The 19,445-nt window shown below is 41.4% G+C and overlaps 1 protein-coding gene across 2 annotated transcripts; it reads left to right on the top strand.

Moving 5' to 3' along the window:
* Nucleotides 1-1,618: 1,618 nt before the first annotated feature.
* On the top strand, nucleotides 1,619-8,062 carry LOC139577647 (uncharacterized). Of its 2 annotated transcripts, none has more exons than XM_071404792.1 (3): nucleotides 1,619-2,081; nucleotides 2,439-2,569; nucleotides 2,751-8,062. In XM_071404792.1, the coding sequence occupies exons 1-3, from the start codon at nucleotides 1,835-1,837 to the stop codon at nucleotides 4,077-4,079; spliced, it is 1,707 nt and encodes a 568-aa protein (XP_071260893.1). In that variant the 5' UTR covers nucleotides 1,619-1,834; the 3' UTR covers nucleotides 4,080-8,062. The 2 variants fall into 2 exon arrangements, with proteins under 2 accessions (XP_071260893.1, XP_071260892.1); XM_071404791.1 differs by having other exon boundaries at nucleotides 1,619-2,093.
* The last annotated feature ends 11,383 nt before the right edge of the window (nucleotides 8,063-19,445 follow it).

The raw sequence follows: 19,445 nt of genomic DNA, 5'->3' as shown, positions 1-19,445 counted from the left end.
TCTGTATGATAGCGGGGTGAACAGGCAGTGACTCGGGTGGTTGTTGTCTTTGATGAACTTTTGTCCTTCCTGTGACATCGGGTGCTGTAGGGGTCCTGGAGGGCAGGTAGTTTGCCCCCAGTGATGTGTTGTGCAGACCGCACTAGCGTCTGGAGAGCCTTGCAGTTGAGGGCGGTGCAGTTGCCGTATCAGGCGGTGATCCAGCTCGACATGATGCTCTCGATTGTGCATCTGTAAAAGTTTGTGATGGTTTTAGGTGACAAGACAAATTTCGAGGCGCTGTTGCGCCTTCTTCACCACGCTATCTGTGTGGGTAGACCATTTCAGTTTGTATGTGATGTATACGCAGAGGAATTTAAAACTTTCCACCTTCTTCACTACTGTCCCGTCAATGTGGATAAGGGGGTGCTCCCTCTGCTCTTTCCTGAAGTCCACGATCATCTCCTTTGTTTTGTTGGCGTTTTCCTATTGTAAAGTGGTTGTTCCACTGGATATCATAAGGTGAATGCACCAATTTGTAAGTCGCTCTGGATAAGAGCGTCTGCTAAATGACTTAAATGTAAATGTAAATGGTGAAACACTAAATGTGATAATGTTCTTTATTCGAATGTATACGCATGAAACGGACATTATGGAAAACATTCCTCACACTCAATCATAGTTAGTAGTAGAATAATAGATTGGCAAGAATTTGGCACCGTCAACTTTTAAAAGGTTAGTTGGAAAGTTAGGCTAATCCGTTAAACCACCTAAATATATTCCCATTAACTGAACATTTAGTAGATGAAGCTCAAACATTAATTTCCCAACTGCTTTTTCTGTAACCCTGCAGACTATCATTCTCCATACCGTATATTCCAATGCATCCAACATTATGCATGCCCACCATGATATTGGGCAATCTGCTGACATGAGGACTCATCTGGTTTAGAAATCAATCTCTGGTCATCTTATTCTATTGTATATATTTTGCCCAGCTGTTTTTAGAGAAGATTATATTGCAAGGTATGCTGTGTTGGCTAATATGTATATGCAGCTGTAGTTTTTAAACCTCCATTCTATATGACTGAACGTTTCTTTAAGCCAGCAGGTGGTTACTTGAAATGGGACATAATCGTCCCAAAATGTCCCGAGGTAGGAATATCGCAAAATATGACCAATGGCTCATTCGAGAGAAGACATCCTCCTCGAGTTATGACATCGGCCATTATTGAAATCTGACATGTATGATAGACGTTTTCGCGATCTAAAAGTCGTATTGGTATTAACTTCCAGTGCAGCGAGAGACTTAACACTACGTCATACCGGTCGGATTTCTGCCTGCTTGAACGCCAATAAATCAGATACACATGAAAAGTCCCTTGGAATCGCTAGAACATCACCCTGAGGTGCACAAAAGCAACATAACATTCAAAATGGGTGAACCTTTCCTTTAAGAAGATACTTTTTTTAGGCGGGGTTTTGCTATAATTCTGTCTGTGGAAGTTAGTGACGACCGCTTGAAGATAATGATCATGAATATAAGTTTTGATGTGTAATGTAAAGCAGTACCGTACTTCAAAGAACAGCGCGCATACCCTTTTCCATTTAGCCACACCCTTTGACCAATGACGCCACCAATAACATCCTTTCTCTTCAGTGGAAACGGAAGTAAACAATGACAAGGAACAATTTTCACGTTAGCGTTTTTATTTAGACGTTTAACAGCATGGAACTCAAAATATGACTAATTTAACTGCACAGCATCACATACATACCCCATGTAGTCTTTAATTCGCGTTGGAGACAGGACTTGGTTGATAGATGTTATCTAGGTAACGCTAGCTAGCGAACAATGGCTAACTGTATGGTTTTTAACGCTCAAATAGCCTCCATCATGGAGGTGCTAGCGAATGCAGCCGTGGCAGAGATCTGTAAACTCGTAGACGACGACTATGCAGTGTTTCGGTTGGAAATAACTCAAAGCCAGAAAGAAAACAGGGCATTGCGAAGGAAATTACAGCTACTGGAACTGAAGGTGTCACGGGAGCGCGTCTGCGCCAGTCGTCTCGGTAGTGTCAAGATCCCTGACCGATACAGAGGTATGGCAAGAGGTACATTTCCGTTCCCCTCTGCACATGTGTTCAGATGTGTTACCCAGCATTTTTGGATAGCATGCTATTACCCTGATTACTTAGCTATCTTGCACAAAGACGCATCATATTCTAACCAGATGATTGATTTACTGCATTTCCTATTATTTAATAATCGAAAACAATGTGATGCATGGAACACCATCAGTCGATCTACAAATAGTTTAACAAGAAGTTATGAGAAGTGTTACCTTATATCCTTGCCAATTCTAGACAGTGTCAAAAAACTGTTACTAGTATACAATATACTGTTGAGCATTGACAGTACCTAACCTAACCACATCTTTCCTCCAATCACTCTCTCAGGTGAAGGACATCTCACTGGAGGCCACAAGAGCTTTGTGAAGCTAGCGGGCCACAATACATGGAGAGATGACCAACCAATCACTGTTGATGAGGGGAGTGGAACCTCAACCCAGCACGTTATTGTGATAGAGGTTAGTGTAATATTATTACAACAAAATTACAGTACATCAAATGTGGCCAGTTTATTTCAGAAAGACTCCTCTCAGCTATTCACTTCCTAACATTATCTGCCATAGGGGAGCTTGTGAGACTTCCCTACAACATTGTTATCCAATCAACTCATGTTCCAGTAATAACGTCCCCTTGTGTCAGTCTGCAGATGCAGAGGCTGCAGGTCCTGGGGTCAAGCAGGAGAGGACTGAAGGAGAGGACCCACAACACAGCACAGACATCCAGACTGGAGCAGCGGCTGGAGTGGCGCCCCCTGTAGCCACGGAAGAACTCTCAACTGCTTCCACCCTCCAGTCCAGGACCCGATGCAGCATTAAGGAGGCCAGTAGAACGCCCAACGCCATCCTCAAGTCAGAGACCGTCACAGAAACACAAAGGCTCTTACAGGCAGGATCTGACCACAGATCAGACCCAGAGAGACTGGAGCTGGGGCCACTGGGCTGTCCTGCTCTCGGCTCAGAATATTTACTAGACGGTAACCCAAGCCAGAGGACGGTTCATTCCCATCGGGACTCTGGTGATGTGTTAGAAACTGGTAATGATCCGTCATGTTCTTACACTACAGAGACGGACCCTGACAACATGCCCTTGGGTTTAGAGACACAGACTGATCTGTCTAGAGGGGACTGGAACCGGTACAGTAGTAGTGTATACTCTGAAGGGTGCCAAGATAAGAAAGGGGAGGTTATAGTCGTAGATAAAGTGAAAGTGGAGGGCGACGCTCCTCCCACATGGAATGTAGACGAGACTCACTTGGGAGAAGGACACTCACAAGGCAGAGATTTTTTAGATTACAGGGAAAGCTTAGAGACAAATACAAATATCACGACCCACTCCCCTTTACACGCACTCAGGGATCGTGAGCCAGTGTCCACGTCGATGGGGCCATCCGATTCACACGGCCGCATCCTTTTCCATCAGGTATTTAACTCAAACGACCAGACTAGAGCCCAGACTCAGGGAGGGGGAGCCACATCAGGCAGTAGTAAAGAGAAACGGTTCCTCTGCATGTTCTGTAGCAAAGGATTCAGCTGTCCCCAGAAGGTGGAGATCCACCAGAGGGTCCACACAGGGGTGAAACCCTTTAGCTGTACCCAGTGTCACATGCGCTTCGCCCAGGCTTGCAACCTGAAGAGGCACCAGAGGGTACACACAGGGGTGAAACCCTTCAGCTGTACCCAGTGTCACATGCGCTTCTCCCACTCATCAAGCCTGAAAAGGCACCAGACGGTCCACACAGGGGAGAAATCCTACAGTTGCCCCCAGTGTGAGAAGAGGTTTTCCCACCAGCACCAGCTGAAGATGCACCTGAAGGTCCACATGGGAGAAAGGCAGTTTTGTACGCAAGAGGTTCTCAGAATGGAGCCTCCTCAGGATACACCAGCAGAAAAACCATTCCACATAGACCATAGACATAGACCAGACATTGGTAACATAAGGCATGCCAAGCAATTTGATAAAATGGAGTAAATCAGTGAACTTGCATTTGTTTCGAAATTGCATTGGTTTTCCATAAATAGCTATTTATTCATTGTGTTTTGTTTGGAGCGCTCCTGTCAATGTTGAGTATGGACGCTCACCTGATTACACATAGAAGTAGGCCTAGGCTACCTGGCCTGCACGCAAATGTATAAATGTGCCTATTTGGGGATGTCTGATAGTATTTCGGATTGTCTTAACTCACCACCACTAATGAGCTGGGGAGCTTCTCAAAGTAATTTTTTTCTTCTCCTCAAACAGCAAGTAGCCTAAACAAAGTCTGTTTTTACATCCATTGAGAATGACAGTAGTTCCTCAATAACCAGATTTCCATCCAACCCTTTTATATAAGTAAAGTACATGTCAGATCAAGATATTCACTACAGGCCTGATGGAAACAGCAAGTTTGTCGGTCAACTTTCCAGATTTCGACAAATCAAAATACACTAAACAACGTGGGATCTTTGTGTCGGTAAAATTAATAATGCGAGAAATGGCGGTGGAAACGCTTTTATGCGCAAATATTGATATAATATTCATCATATCGAAGTAAACTTGGAGGCACGCAATGATATGTTGTGTGGTCCTCCCACTACGACTCGGGAAAGCATGCAGTTTATTAGACTACAGATGAAATAAGTTAGGATGAACAGGGTGGTGAAAGTTCACGGTGATGAGCTTGATGCTCCCTTCCAATAAATATTGAGGGTCTTATTCTGGTGACATAATGATTGATGTTTGGCTGCCGTTTAACAGAAAAATTATCTTGCTCTTTTGTCCATAATAATATTATCACGTAGACTATATGCCCTCACTGTATCTGCGTGGTGTTGGCTAGAGTCAACAGTAGAGTTGAAAATCAGATGGAAACCAATTTATCGGCACATGGGAATTTAACCGCAAAAGTCATTTTTATGTGCACTACCTCATCACATACAGCTTGTTATCTGCAACAAGAAAGGCTTTTTACTGTGTGTACGTTAAACTGGACACACCCCTCTGATGGGAAAATGTGCATTTTGTTTTTATACAGATTTTAGAATATTCACATGAAAATCTGTCGCCAATTGGATGGAAACCTAGCGAATGTATTTAAAATCTTTCCAGCTCTCTCCCTTTCGAAAACCACCGAGCCTAGGCGTGACAGGGAACAATGTAATGCTCTGATCCAGTGAAAATGGCAAATACCTGATTACTTCTTATCCCTTGCGAAAAAGCTGACTCTGTCCGGAACTCACTGGCGTGAGAAACTCTGAGGACCCAGAATAGTTGATGCAAGTTTGCAAGCTGGAGCTTCGGGCCGGACCCAGTTGATAGTTGATACAATGTTTCAAGTTCTTTGCAGACAGGCGGAGTAGAGAGTTAAATGGAATTGAAAGAACATGAACAAACTGCTATGCGTAGCCAATGTGATTTATAGAATATTTATTTTTTAATCAGGATATTTTCTACCTGCAATGTTTTTATTTGTTGGCTTTATGTAGGCTATTTTTAACTAGTTGTCATTAATAGTTACTTGCATTGGTATACGTTCTTTAGCTGCCAATGGTTCAAGGTGTATCATACAATGTGTCCATTACGCAGAGACAGGCGCTCTTGCATTAGATTCATTTGAACTTTTAGATCTGTATCATTTTCATTTCGATAGAATTTAGATTAACCACATGACAATGATTTTAATATGTTATTATCCATGGATATGTTCATATGAAAATCATAACTTGCATGTAGACCGGTAGCGCCAGGCGTGCTGTTTGTCATGTGCCTTTTTCTCAGGAGTGGCTTCTGTCTGGCCACTCTCCCAAAAAGCCCAGATTGGTTAAGTGCTGTAGAGATTGTTGTCCTTCTGGCAGGTTCTCCCGTCTCAGCCAAGGACCTCGTTGACCAAGGTCCTTCTTGCCAGTTTGATCGGACGGCCAGCTCTAGGCAGAGTCTGGATTGTTTCGTAATCTTTCAATTTCCCACTGATGGAGATCATGCTCTTGGAAACTTTCAACATTCTAGAAATTATGTTATACCCTTCTCCAGATATATGCCTCATTACAATTCTAACTCGGAGCTCTACGGACAGTTCGTTGGACTTCATGCTATAGTTTCTGCTCTGACATGCACTTCTTCTTTGAAATTGGTTTGGTGGATTGCATCCAACTTTTAAAGGTGCATACTCCGCCACCGTACTGGAGTGTGAGGTCAGTCACGGCCTACCTCCATTCAATTATCTTCATTAGTCCTTTTCCTCTAAGAAAGTGACAGAGCCATAGACACCACTCCTCTCCCCTTTCAACCCACCACTACACGAACCAAACCCCAACCCCGTCCAGCCTCTCTAACCCTTTCCCACAATCTCTCGCTATCTACGTCATACAGTTCACAAAATATCAACACATGCCCCACCGTTTCCTCCACTAAACACTCATCACACAGACCTGTTTCATGTCTCCCTATCATCCACAACGTGACATTCAAACCTGTGCGCCCAAACCGTAGTCTACTCCACACAAATAACTCTGTCCTACATCCCGTACTCCCCACCTCTTCCTTTACTGGCCGATGCATGCAATACAATTGCCTCCCCTTACTACTAGCATCCCACTTCCTTTGCCAAAGATTGAGCCCTTTTGCCCAGATCAAGGACTTGACTTCCCTGCGGCTCAGCAGGACCTGAATATCTACCCCCTCTCTCCTCACTACCCTCTTAGCTACCACATCAGCCTTTTCATTACCCTCCACATCCACATAGGCAGGAACCCAGTAAAAGCTTACCACCACTCCAATTCTCTCCAATCCCAATAACAGCACCATCATCTCCACAAACAAGTCTCCCCTATCTCACCTGGACTACTCTATCCGACTACTCAACACTGCAGCCGAATCAGAGCAGATCCCCACTGAGTGGTTGCAACTCCTCCACCCATCTCAAACCTATAATCATGGACATCAACTCGGCCGCATACACTGACACAATCAGTTAACCGCTTACATACTCTGCACTGTATATCCCAAATTTCAATGTTAATCGGAAAGTATTCAGACCCTTCAGACCCCTTCGCTTTTTCCACAATTTGTTACGTTACAGCCTTATTTTAAAATATGGAGAGACTCAAGGCTGTAATCGCAGCCTAAGGTGCTTCAACAAAGTATGGAGTAAAGGGTCTGAATACTTATGTAAATGTGATATTTCATTTGCAAAAATGTTTGCTTTGTCAATATGGAGTATTGTGTGTTGATTGATGAAGAAAATAATTAATTTAATACATTTTAGAATAAGGCTGTAACGTAACAAAATGTGAAAAAAAGTGAAGGGGTCTGAATACTTTCCAAATGCACTGTACACCCCTGCCCCCACCTTACCGCTGACTGGATTATTTTCCTTTGAAGCATCTGTATATATCCTGAAAAACAAATAAAACCGGTTATCCTGACATGCACTGTCAACTGTGGGACATGATATAGACACGTGTGTTTCTTTCTAAATCATTCCCAACAATTGAATTGGCCACATGTGGACTCCAATCAAGTTGTAGTGACGTCTCAAGGATGATCAAAGGAAATTGGATGCACCTGAGCTAAATGTTTAGTGTCATAGCAAAAGGGTGTGAATACTTATGTAAATTAGATATTTCTGTATTTAATTTTCAATACAATTGTTAAAATATCTAAACATGTTTTCACTTTGTCTTTATGGGTTATTGTGTGTAGAAAAAATACATAATCAATTTTCAATTCAGGCTGTAACACAACAAATGTGGAATAAGTCAAGGGGTATGAATACTTTCTGAAGGCACTGTATATGATGTTCAGAAAATGCCTATTTCATTACTTCCATTCAACTACTTAATTTTTTCCCCATGACACTTTTAATGAGTAAATGCAGTTTATCAAGTTTATGCAGATTTTTTTGTTGAGACGTGTGTGGTTTTCACATGGTGTATTTAAAACTTGTTTGTTTAATAAACACAAAATGGGACTTTTCATTCCAAGACTTTCATTGAGACTCCCTTTAATACACATCACATCTGATCTCACCCTATTCTGCATACACACACTAACAAGCACCTACTGTACACGTCAACTATAGTTTAGTCGTGTTTGTCTGATGACAGGGTTTTTTCTGTATATATACAGTACCAGTCAAAAGTTTGGACACACCTACTCATTCAAGGGTTTTTCTTTATTTTTACTATTTTCTACATTGTAGAATGATATTGAAGACATCAAAACTATGAAATAACACATATGCAATCATGTAGTAACCAAAAAAGTGTTAAACAAATAAATATATTTTAGATTCTTCAAAGTCTTGATGACATTTTTGCACACTCTTGGCATTCTCTCAACCAGCTTCATGAGGTAGCCACCTGGAATGCATTTCAAATAACAGGTGTGCCTTGTTAAAAGTTAATTTGTGGACTTTCTTTCCTTCTTAATGCGTTTGGTAAAAGACCAAGTCCATATTATGGCAAGAACAGCTCAAATAAGCAAAGAGAAAGGACAGTCCATCATTACTTCAAGACATGAAGGTCAGTCAAACCGGAAAATTTCAAGAACTTCGAAAGTTTCTTCAAGTGCAGTCGCAAAAATCATCAAGCGCTATGATGAAACTGGCTCTCATGAGGACCACTACAGGAAAAGAAGACGCAGAGTTACCTCTGCTGCAGAGGATAAGTTCATGACAGTTACCAGCCTCAGAAATTGCAGCCCAAATAAATGCTTCAGAGTTCAAGTAACAGACACATCTCAATATCAACTGTTCAGAGGAGACTGCATGAAATCAGGCCTTCATGGTGGAATTGCGGCTAAGAAACCACTACTAAAGGACACCAATAATAAGAAGAGACTTGCTTGGGCCAAGAAACACAAGCAATGGACATTAGACCAGTGGAAATCTGTCTGATGAGTCCAAATTTGAGATTTTTGGTTCCAACCGCCATGTCTTTGTGAGACACAGAGTAGGTGAACAGATGATCTCCGCCTGTGTGGTTCCCACCATGAAGCATGGAGGAGGTGTGATGGTGCTTTGCTGGTGACACTGTCTGTGATTTATTTAGAATTCAAGGCACACTTAACCAGCATGGCTACCACAGCATTCTGCAGCGATACTCCATCCAATCTGCTTTGCGCTTTGTGGGACTATCATTTGTTTTTCAACAGGACAATCTAAGGGCTATTTGACCAAGATGGAGAGTGATGATCAGATGCATCAGATGACCTGGCCTCCACAATCACCCGACAACAAACCAATAGAGATGGTTTGGGATGAGTTGTAGGTGAGTGAGTGAAGGAAAAGCAGCCAACAAGTGCTCAGCATATGTGGGAACTCCTTCAAGACTGTTAGAAAAGCATTCCAGGTGAAGCTGGTTGAGAGAATGCCAAGAGTGTGCAAAGCTGTCATCAAGGCCACCTCAAGGTGGCTACTTTGAAGAATCTCAAATCTCAAATATATATTTTATGAATTATATATATATTTTTATTTTATTTTACCCCCTTTTTCTCCCCAATTTCGTGGTATCCAATTGTTAGTAGTTACTGTCTTGTCTCATCGCTATAACTCCCGTACGGGCTCGGGAGAGACGAAGGTCGAGAGCCATGCGTCCTCCGAAACACAACCCAACCAAGCCGCACAGCACGCATCCAACCCGGAAGCCAGCCGCACCAATGTGTCGGAGGAAACACCGTACACCTAGCGACCTGGTCAGCGTGCACTGCGCCCGGCCCGCCACAGGAGTCGCTAGTGCGCGATGAGACAAGGATATCCCTACCGGCCAAACCCGGACGACGCTAGGCCAATTGTGCGTCGCCCCATGGAGCCTGGGCTCGAACCCAGAGTCTCTGGTGGCACAGCTAGCACTGCGATGCAGTGCCTTAGACCACTGCGCCACCCGGGAGGCCCTCTATAAAATATATTTTGATTTGTTTAACAATTGTTTGTTTACCACATGATTCCATAGGTGTTATTTCATAGTTTTGATGTCTTCACTATTATTCTACAATGTAGAACATAGTAAAAGTAAAGAAAAACCCTTGAATGAGTAGGTGTGTCCAAACTTTAGACTTCGGAAAGTATTCAGACCCCTTGACTTTTCCCATATTTTGTTACTTTACAGCCTGATTCTAAAATGTCATTTTTTTTTCTTCCCCTCATCAATTTACACACAATACCCCCTAATGACAAAGCAAAAACATTTTAGAGATGTTATCAAATTTTTTACAAATAAAAAACTGAAATATTTAATTTACATAAGTATTCAGACCCTTTGCTCTGAGACTCGAAATTGAGCGCAGGAGCACCCTGTTTCCATTTATAATCCTTGAGATGTTTCTACAACTTGATTAGAGTCCACCTGTGGTAAATTCAATTGATTGGACATGATTTGGAAAGGCACACATCTGTCTATATAAGGTCCCACAGTTGACAGTGCATGTCAGAGCAAAAACCAAGCCATGAGGTCGAAGGAATTGTCCATAGAGCTCCGAGACAGGATTGTGTCAAGGCACAGATCTGGGGAAGGGTACCACAAAATGTCTGCAGCATTGAAGGTCCCAAATAACACAGTGGCCTCCATAATTCTTATATGGAAGAAATTTGTAAGCATCAAGACTCTTCCTAGAGCTGGCTGCCTGGCCAAACTGAGCAATTGGGGGAGAAGGGCTTTGGTCAGGGAGGTGGTCACTCTGAAAGAGCTCCAGAGTTTCTCTGTGGAGATTTTTATTTTATTTTATTTTGATCTCTTTTAGTCCCCATTTGGACTAATCTTCCAATAGTCCTTAAACATTAAAATACAATTTATAATACGAACACATTTTCACATATAACACACTATTACAAACATACATAATATACTAACATAATGACCCAACAAATACTCAATCTAAAAAATATAGATTCTTCATCTATTATAGTCCCACAACATTTCTATGTATTATATTTAAATCGTTTTAAAATAATGTTTAAATGTATATATTGAAAGGTTTCTAGTTTGCTCAGTTAATTTATTCCATTTCTTTATTGCTCTAAATCGAAATGTTCTTTTGCCTATTTCTCTTTTCTGTCTGGATAACGCATAGATGGTGGACAATCTATTCCTAGTATTTACAGAATGTCTGTCTCTTACCAACTGAATACCGTTGTGAATAGAACTTGGCCGTTTTAAATTATGTATATTATGAAATAAAATAAGCATGTTTTTTTCAATTATCTTGTCGATTGATGACCAACCAAGAACACTGCGCATGACTGCAACAGAAGAACCATATCTCCACCTTAAAACAATCCTTGCTGCTTTGTTCTGTGCATTCTGCAGGCTCCTAACTTCACTTGATGATGCATTTCCCCAGACCACAGAACAGTAGTTCACCTGACTCTCAATTAATGCTTGTGTTATTTGCTGAATAATTTTTCCTGGTAAATATTTAGCTATCCTTCTGATAATGCAAGCTGTTTTAATATTTTTTTTTACATAGATTAGTTATTTGAGACGACCATGATAAGCAGTTGTCTAGCTGCACTCCCAATAGTTTGGTTTCTGCCACTTCTTCAATTTGTACTCCTCCCATACTTAATTGTATCCCATGCTGTTTTGGCCTTTTCCTAGTTGAACAGACCAACATAACTTTGGTTTTCTTGGTGTTTAAAACAAGTTTGTTTTGGCAGACCCACTCCCTGATATTCTCCAAATTTTCTTGTAAAGCCTGCTGTACCTGTTGAACCGATTGTCTTGCTGCATAAATTGTAGTATCATCTGCAAATATAGTAGCTTGAGTTTCAACTAAGGCATAGGGAAGGTCGTTGGTATATATTAAATAAAGAAGTGGCCCAAGGCAGCTGCCCTGCGGTATTCCACAGTTTAAAGCATGAGGCGAAGAAAATGAACCATTGATAGAGGTGGACTGTTTCCTGTCAGTTAGATATGACTGTACCCAATTCAATGCTACCTCCTTAAAACCATAATGCATTAATTTTGTCAAAATTATTTCATGATCCACTAAATCAAATGCTGCACTGAAATCTAAAAATAGTACACCCACAAACCTGCCATTATCCACAGCATTGAGCCACTGGTCAGTCATGTCAACCATGCAGTGGTAGTGGAATGTTTTTGTGATAAGCATGCTGATTGGCTGTAATCAGATCATGCTTTTCCATGTACTTCCATATTTGTCTACTCACAATACCCTCCAATATCTTACTGAGTGAAGGGAGTAGACTAATTGGTTGACTATTGGCAGGAGTAATGGGTTCTTTGCAGTCTTTCGGAATAGGACACAGTTTCGCATGCTTCCATACATTTGCAAACATCCCCTTTTCCAGTGACCAATTAAATATGTATCTCAGTGGAACTGCAATCTGGGGAGCAGCACAGCGAAGCAAAAAATTGTCCATAAGGCCATAACCTGTAGATTTACCATCAGGTAATGACTTCAATAGGTTTAACACCTCCTCCACTGACACCATTTGCAGACTAAAAGAGCAGATCTTGTTGCTCATAATATGATCATCAATCCACTGGACAATAGCTTGTTTGGAAGAATGTATGTTTACATTGTTGCTTAGTAATTTAATTGTCTTTGTAAAAAAATCTGCAAAATGATTGGCAATATCAACTGTTTTTGTTATTATTCTCCTGTCAACCTCCACACTAGATGGGCATGATGAGATAGATGTACCAAGTAAGCCCTTAACTGTGTTCCATACCTTTTTAGAATCATTTTTACAATCAATAAAAGCATTGTTGTAGAATAACTTTTTTTCTTTCGATTCAATTTAACTGCATAATTACTTAATGTTCTATAATTCTGTTCATCAATTTCTAGTTCTGATTTGGCTGCTAAGACTTTTGCCATATTTCTTTGAGAAAAAGCCTCACCCAGTTCATCATCAATCCATGGAGATGGACGGCACCAACTGTACTCTTTCTTACTGGGGCATGATGGTTCATTACCTCAGTGAGCAAATCAATAAAACATTCTGTAGCGTGATTTAAATCATCCTCTAAAAAAACAGGTCCCAGGGTACAGCAGCCAAATCATTTAGAAATAGCTCATGATTAAATGTTTTAAAATTTATTTTGACCACAATCCTAGGGGGTTTCTTTGGAACCTTGGTGTTCATGGTTATGGTCACAATATTATGGTCTGTCCAGCCCACTGGCATTGATCTGGCTTTTAAACATTGCAATGGCATTTTACAGAAAATCAGATCAATGCATGTGTCTGAACGATGACCCAACTTAATTGAAGATCTAGTAGTATCATTAACCATTTGTTTCAAACCACAGTTCTTGGCATATCTCATACATCTCTGTTGCTATCTGTGGCCTGGTCAAACCCAGTACATAAGTCATCCAGATAGGACACCTTAGAGCTAGGAGGTCTATACACACATCCTACCAATATGGGTGCCTGGTGAGGCAGATGTACTTGAGCCCATAGTGCCTCTATTTGACATACATTAAGGTCATCCCTCCTCTTAAAAGGTATATGATTCTGAATATACACTGCTACTGTACCATTCCTATTCCTGGGGGAGATGGGGTTTCTGGAGGAAACCTGGCACCATTCCTACAGTGATGCATGGTGGTGGTAGCACCATGCTGTGGGGATGTTTTACAGCAGTAGGGACTGGGAGACTAGTCAGGATCGAGGGAAAGATGAAAAGTACAGAGAGATCCTTGATGAAAATGTGCTCCAGAGCGCTCAGGACCTCAGACTGGGGCGAAGGTTCACTTTCCAACAGGACAAAGACCCTAAGCACAAAGCCAAGACAACGCAGGAGTGGCTTTGGGACAAGTTTCTGAATGTCATTGAGTGGCCCAGCCAGAGCCTGGACTTGAACCCGATCAAAACTCGCTGGAGAGACCTGAAAATAGCTGTACAGCAACGCTCCCCATCCAACCTGACAGACGTTGAGAGGATCTGAAGAGAAGAATGGGAGAAACTTCCCAAATACAGGTGTGCCACGCTTGTAGCGTCATACCCATGTAGACTCGAGGCTGTAATCGATGCCAAAGGTGCTTCAACAAAGTATTGAGTAAACATGATATTTCATTTTTTTTGTTTTTATACATTAGCAAACATTTCTAAAAACCTGTTTTTGTCATGATGGGGTATTGTGTGTAGATTGATGAGGGGGAAAAACTATTTAATTCATTTTAGAATAAGGCTTTCACTTTCCGAATGCACTGTATATAGTGCCTTCAGAAAATATTCATAGCTCTTGACTTATTCCACATTTTGTTGTGTTACAGCCTGGATTCAAAATGGATTAAATCTATTTTTTGTTTTCACACAATATCCCATAATGACAAAGTGAAAACATGTTTTTTGAAATTTTTGCAAATGTATTTAAAATTCTATACAGAAATATCTAATTTACATAAGTATTCACACCCCTGAGTCAATACATGTTAGAACCCAGGAACATTCAATGTCTTCTTGGTAAGCAACTCCAGTGTATATTTGGCCTTATGTATTAGGTTATTGTTGCTGCTGAAAGGTGAATTTTTCTTCCAGTGTCTGTAGGAAAGCAGACTGAAACAGGTTTTCCTCTAGGATTTTGCCTGTGCTAAGCTCTATTCCGTTTATTTTTATCTTTAAAAAAAACTCCCTAGTCCTTGCCTATGACAAGCATATACAGTAGAAGCCGGACATTTACATACACCTTAGCCAAATACATTTAAACTCAGTCTTCACAATTCCTGACATTTAATCCTAGTAAAAATTCCCTGTTTAAGGTCAGTTAGGATCACCACTTTATTTTAAGAATGTGAAATGTCAGAATAATAGAAGAGAGAATGATTTATTTCAGCTTTTATTTCTTTCATCACATTCCAAGTGGGTCAGAAGTTTACATAATACCAAATACTAATTGAGTGTATTGCCTTTAAATTGTTTAACTTGGGTCAAGCCTTCCACAAGCTTCCCACAATAAGAATTTTGGCCAGTTCCTCCTGATAGAGCTAGTGTAACGGAGTCAGGTTTGTAGGCCTCCTTGCTCGCACACGCTTTTTCAGTTCTGCCCACAAATTTTCTATGGGATTGAGGTCAGGGCTTTGTGATGGCCACTCCAATACCTTGACTTTGTTGTCCTAAAGCCATTTTGCCACAACTTTGGGTCATTGCTTGGGGTCATTGTCCATTTGGGGTCATTGTCCATTTGCTTGGGGTCATTGTCCATTTGGAAGACCCATTTGTGACCAAGCTTTAACTTCCTTGAGATGTTGCTTCAATATATCCACATACTTTTCCTACCTCATGATGCATTCTATTTTGTGAAGTGCACCAGTCCCTCCTGCAGCAAAGCACCTCCACAACATGATGCTGCCACCCCCATGCTTCACGGTTAGGATGGTGTTCTTCGGCTTGCAAGCCTCCCCTTTTTCCTCCAAACATAACAACGGTCATTATGGCAAAACAGTTCTATTTTCGTTTCATCAGACCAGAGGACATTTCTCCAAAAAGTACAATGTTTGTCCCCATGTGCAGTTGCAAACCGTAGTCTGGCTTTTTTATGTTGGTTTTGGAGCAGTGGCTTCTTCCTTGCTGAGCGGCCTTTCAGGTTATGTCGATATAGGACTCGTTTTACTGTGGATATAGATACTTTTGTACCTGTTTCCTCCAACATCTTCACAAGGTCCTTTGCTGTTGTTCAGGGATTGAGTTGCACTTTTCACACCAAAGTACGTTCATCTCTAGGAGACAGAACGCGTCTCCTTCCTGAGCGGTATGACGGCTGCGTGGTCCCATGGTGTTTATACTTGCGTACTATTGTTTGTACAGATGAACGTGGTACCTTCAGGCATTTGGATATTGCTCCCAAGGATGAACCAGACTTGTGGAGGTCTATAATTATTTTTCTGAGGTCTTTGCTGATTTCTTTGATTTTTCCATGATGTCAAGCAAAGAGGCACTGAGTTTGAAGGTAGGCCTTGAATACATCCACAGGTACACCTCCAACTGACTCAAATTATGTCAATTAGCCTATCAGAAGCTTCTAAAGCCATTACATGATTTTCTATAGTTGTCCTGTTTCACTGCATGTACAAGTAGGTAACCTGTACAAGTGTGAAATGTGTTTTGTGCATTTCCCAACTCCCCCTGAGCCTGGAGTCAAGGCCAGGGATCAGCCATTATTGACGGTGACCCTGGAGCAATTAGGGTTAGGTGCTCAAGGGCACATCGAAATATATATATATATTTTTTACCTAACAACCTTTCGCTTAGTTGCCAAACACTCTTAACCGCTAGGCTACCCGCCTACCTCATGTTTACTTGACATGAAATAGTGAAGATGTGTGTAATGTAATGTTTAACCTTTTCCAAAGTATTCTACAATTAATTTTATCAAAGCGAGGGTACAAGATTTACAGAAAAGGTCAAGTGTTACCATAGTGAGAAAAGTTATTCTACTTGTCACGTATCGTTTTGTGCAATAAAAGTACTGTACTTCACGTTATGTGAGTGTATGACCATTTTGTTTAAATTAAATACAAAATTGACTTTATGCTGACTGACTTGGTTATTTTTGAAGAATTTCTCATCTCAGTAGAACCAAAACATCATACTTAATTCTTGAATCAACAAATATATACTTTTTATTTATTTTTATAATGAACTCCAATGGCTCCATATTGTTAGGTACTTGAATCAGTGTTAGGAGATTAGATTGTGGTTAAGATTTTATAATATCATGGAATGTTTCTGTGTGTACAGCAAAGAGTTTCTTATATAAACTTTTACAGTCTGCAGTCAATGAGGACCTGCTGATATCCAGTGTTGATGGCGGGAGAGACTGGACCTCTGAAGCGGATGGTCACAAAACATGGCCCCGGATCAGAACCCTGGATCAGGAGCCATTGAGCTTCTTTCCCGAGTTGGAACCAGGACCCAATCACGAGGGACAGAGACTCCACCAACACACAGAACACACGCAGTGGACAGGTGGACTGAACAACCTCAGTCCTGGTGGTCATCAGAGAGACAGAGGCTCCAGTCAGGGATCCAGTCTGCAGCCCAGACCCTTCTCTTCACAGTCTCAGAGCAGGGATGAAGCATGGCCTGGGGCTGATAGAGATAGACCCTCCTGTTCCTATGATACAAACACCATAGTATCCATGATGAACAGAGCAGGTCACCATGGGATTCAGCCTTCACAGAGAGTGGTGGGAGACCCCCCTGGTGGTAGTCTATCAGCAAGTCTGTCGTCTCCTTCAGGATCTCATCTAATGCCTGGTGAATGGGTTAATAGAAGGCCTGGGTCTGGACCAGAGTCTAGCCTTCTTCAGCTACCTCATGGTTACCCCACCAATACAGACAGGGTCAGCATGGGTGTTTACCACAAGTGGTACCTAGCCTATAACACCGCACATAATCTCAACAACACCCAAACAATGGCGAGAGGTCAAGGAGGGAGCTCAACGTTGAGTTTCACGCAGGGGATATCTGGGAACCAATTTTTGGCTGACATATTATAGATATCATGTGAAGTGTCTTTTTTGTGAGAGGGTAATTAAATTCACACCCCTCATTAGCTTGTTACTTGAAACAGGCTTGTGTAAATACCTGTTTTTAGAGAGGCAGTAAACCTAGGCTAGAACAAGGATAGTTTAATATTTACTGTACTGAGGTGATGTAAATGGAATAAAGTCATTACTTTCTACACTATTCTTGTTAATAGTTATTTTTAAAGAAGTCTGTGATGAGCTTGAAATATACTGATCATAGTACATTTGATTTGTAATGTAATTAGCAGTACCCATAGGCGGAAATCCCAGGGGGGACGGGGGGGACACGACCCCCCCATCCTGGGAAAAATATGATTTGTCCCCCCCAATCTATCACTGTAAACATAACTATGTAATTTCAATAATATTAATAATACGCAATGAAAGCAGTTGTGCTGATTATAGACACTTAATAGCGCCTTTTTAAGTTTCAAAAGATTGCGACCACCCCGCCCTTTTGCCTCACAATGGTTTGATCCACTGCCAGTTCTTTAGCTGGCAAGGTAATAGAGGGTTCGTATCTACTGTCCGAAAGGCACATGTACGTAACTGACGTGAGGTTAATCCAGTCAATCGCGCCATAGCAATGTTAAAGTTTTTATGTTGGCAGGGTTCACACACTAGCTGAATTTGCAGAGCTAGCGCGCAAACTAAAGCAAACATTAACTAGCAAGCTAGCTAGTACCTATTCCATTAATGTGGCGTCGTCAAAGATGGAATCTTTACTATCGTCAGTTTATTCCAAGATCAGCATGCAGCTGTAGTGCTTCGAAGTCCCTGTGATAAGGTTAGCGATAAACTGAAGTCCAAACTGAACAGAACTACACTCTCTTATACCATTGTCTTAAATATATTTAATGGTCTCGTTGCAAAAGCTAAATTGTCGCTAGTGAACTTTTTTAAATTTATTTTATTTCACCTTTTTTTTTAAAAGATTATAGCAAACACCACAGAAACGGAATTGGTGCTCGCTAGCTTTACAAATTCAGCTATTGTTGGAAGCCAGCCAATATGAAACAAACTATATTAAAATTAGAAAAGGTAGCATATGTTGTGTAAATGTGTGTGTGTGCAGCTAGACCGGCCAGCCAGCCAGCCAGGTAGAAAAATGGCAGAAAAAGGTAAAAAGACGGACATCAGAGTATTTTTCAGTACACCAAAACGCAAAGTAAGAACTCTAGTAGCCTAATATCTCAAAGACGAGTTGATAAAATGTTCATAAGAAAGAAGTGAAATGCTAATGGAATGTTTCACAATGATGTCATTAGGCAGAGCAGGCAACAGATGGCACACAGACAGCAGAGCTGGGGACAGATAGGCAGGGACAGGGAGTCTCAGGTAAGTTTGTTGAGTCTTTGTTTGGCAACATTATGAAAGGTTCTCAATTTTTTTTACTTGTAAAATAGGGACATAATTGGAAAATGCCATGGATACCCCCGCTCTCAACTTAAACTGATGACTAAACTAAGATTTGTTTATGGCAATGGTATTGCTGTTGTGATTAATTGTGTAGTTTTGGGTACCGGTAGTTAGGAGTACGGCAAACACCTTATTTCTTTTCTAGGAGACAGACTGAGAGTCAGTGAGGGTGGTGAAAGGGAAAGAGCCAGGGAGAGAGACTTCAGAGAACAATGTCACAGCCACGGCAGGACCAGGTGTCACCCTTGTTGCCAGCAGCACCAGTATAGGGGACAGTGGCACAGCATTGTCCAGTTACCTCAGTGATGGCACAAAACCATATCAGCCACACCCACAATTTTTGAACCGCAAACTCTTGCCAACAGAGTGTTGACGTTTCAAGACGCCCCAAAGCACAGAATGAAATTCTGAACATCATGGCCAATACAATCATTCGAGG

The sequence above is a fragment of the Salvelinus alpinus genome, chromosome 6 (assembly GCF_045679555.1).
Source record: "Salvelinus alpinus chromosome 6, SLU_Salpinus.1, whole genome shotgun sequence".
Taxonomy (NCBI): Eukaryota; Metazoa; Chordata; class Actinopteri; order Salmoniformes; family Salmonidae; genus Salvelinus; species Salvelinus alpinus.
The sequence above is the reverse complement of the archived record's forward strand: the minus strand, read 5'-3'. Positions and strand labels throughout refer to the sequence as shown.

What these genes read in the sequence shown, in the direction of transcription:
- LOC139577647 (XM_071404791.1), top strand. Translation starts at nt 1,835, where the DNA reads ATGGCTAACTGTATGGTTTTTAACGCTCAAATAGCCTCCATCATGGAG. An exon ending in ATACAGAGGTATGGCAAGAG is followed by an intron (nt 2,094 to 2,438) that starts GTACATTTCCGT and finishes TCACTCTCTCAG; the next exon opens with GTGAAGGACATCTCACTGGA. An exon ending in AGCACGTTATTGTGATAGAG is followed by an intron (nt 2,570 to 2,750) that starts GTTAGTGTAATA and finishes CCCTTGTGTCAG; the next exon opens with TCTGCAGATGCAGAGGCTGC.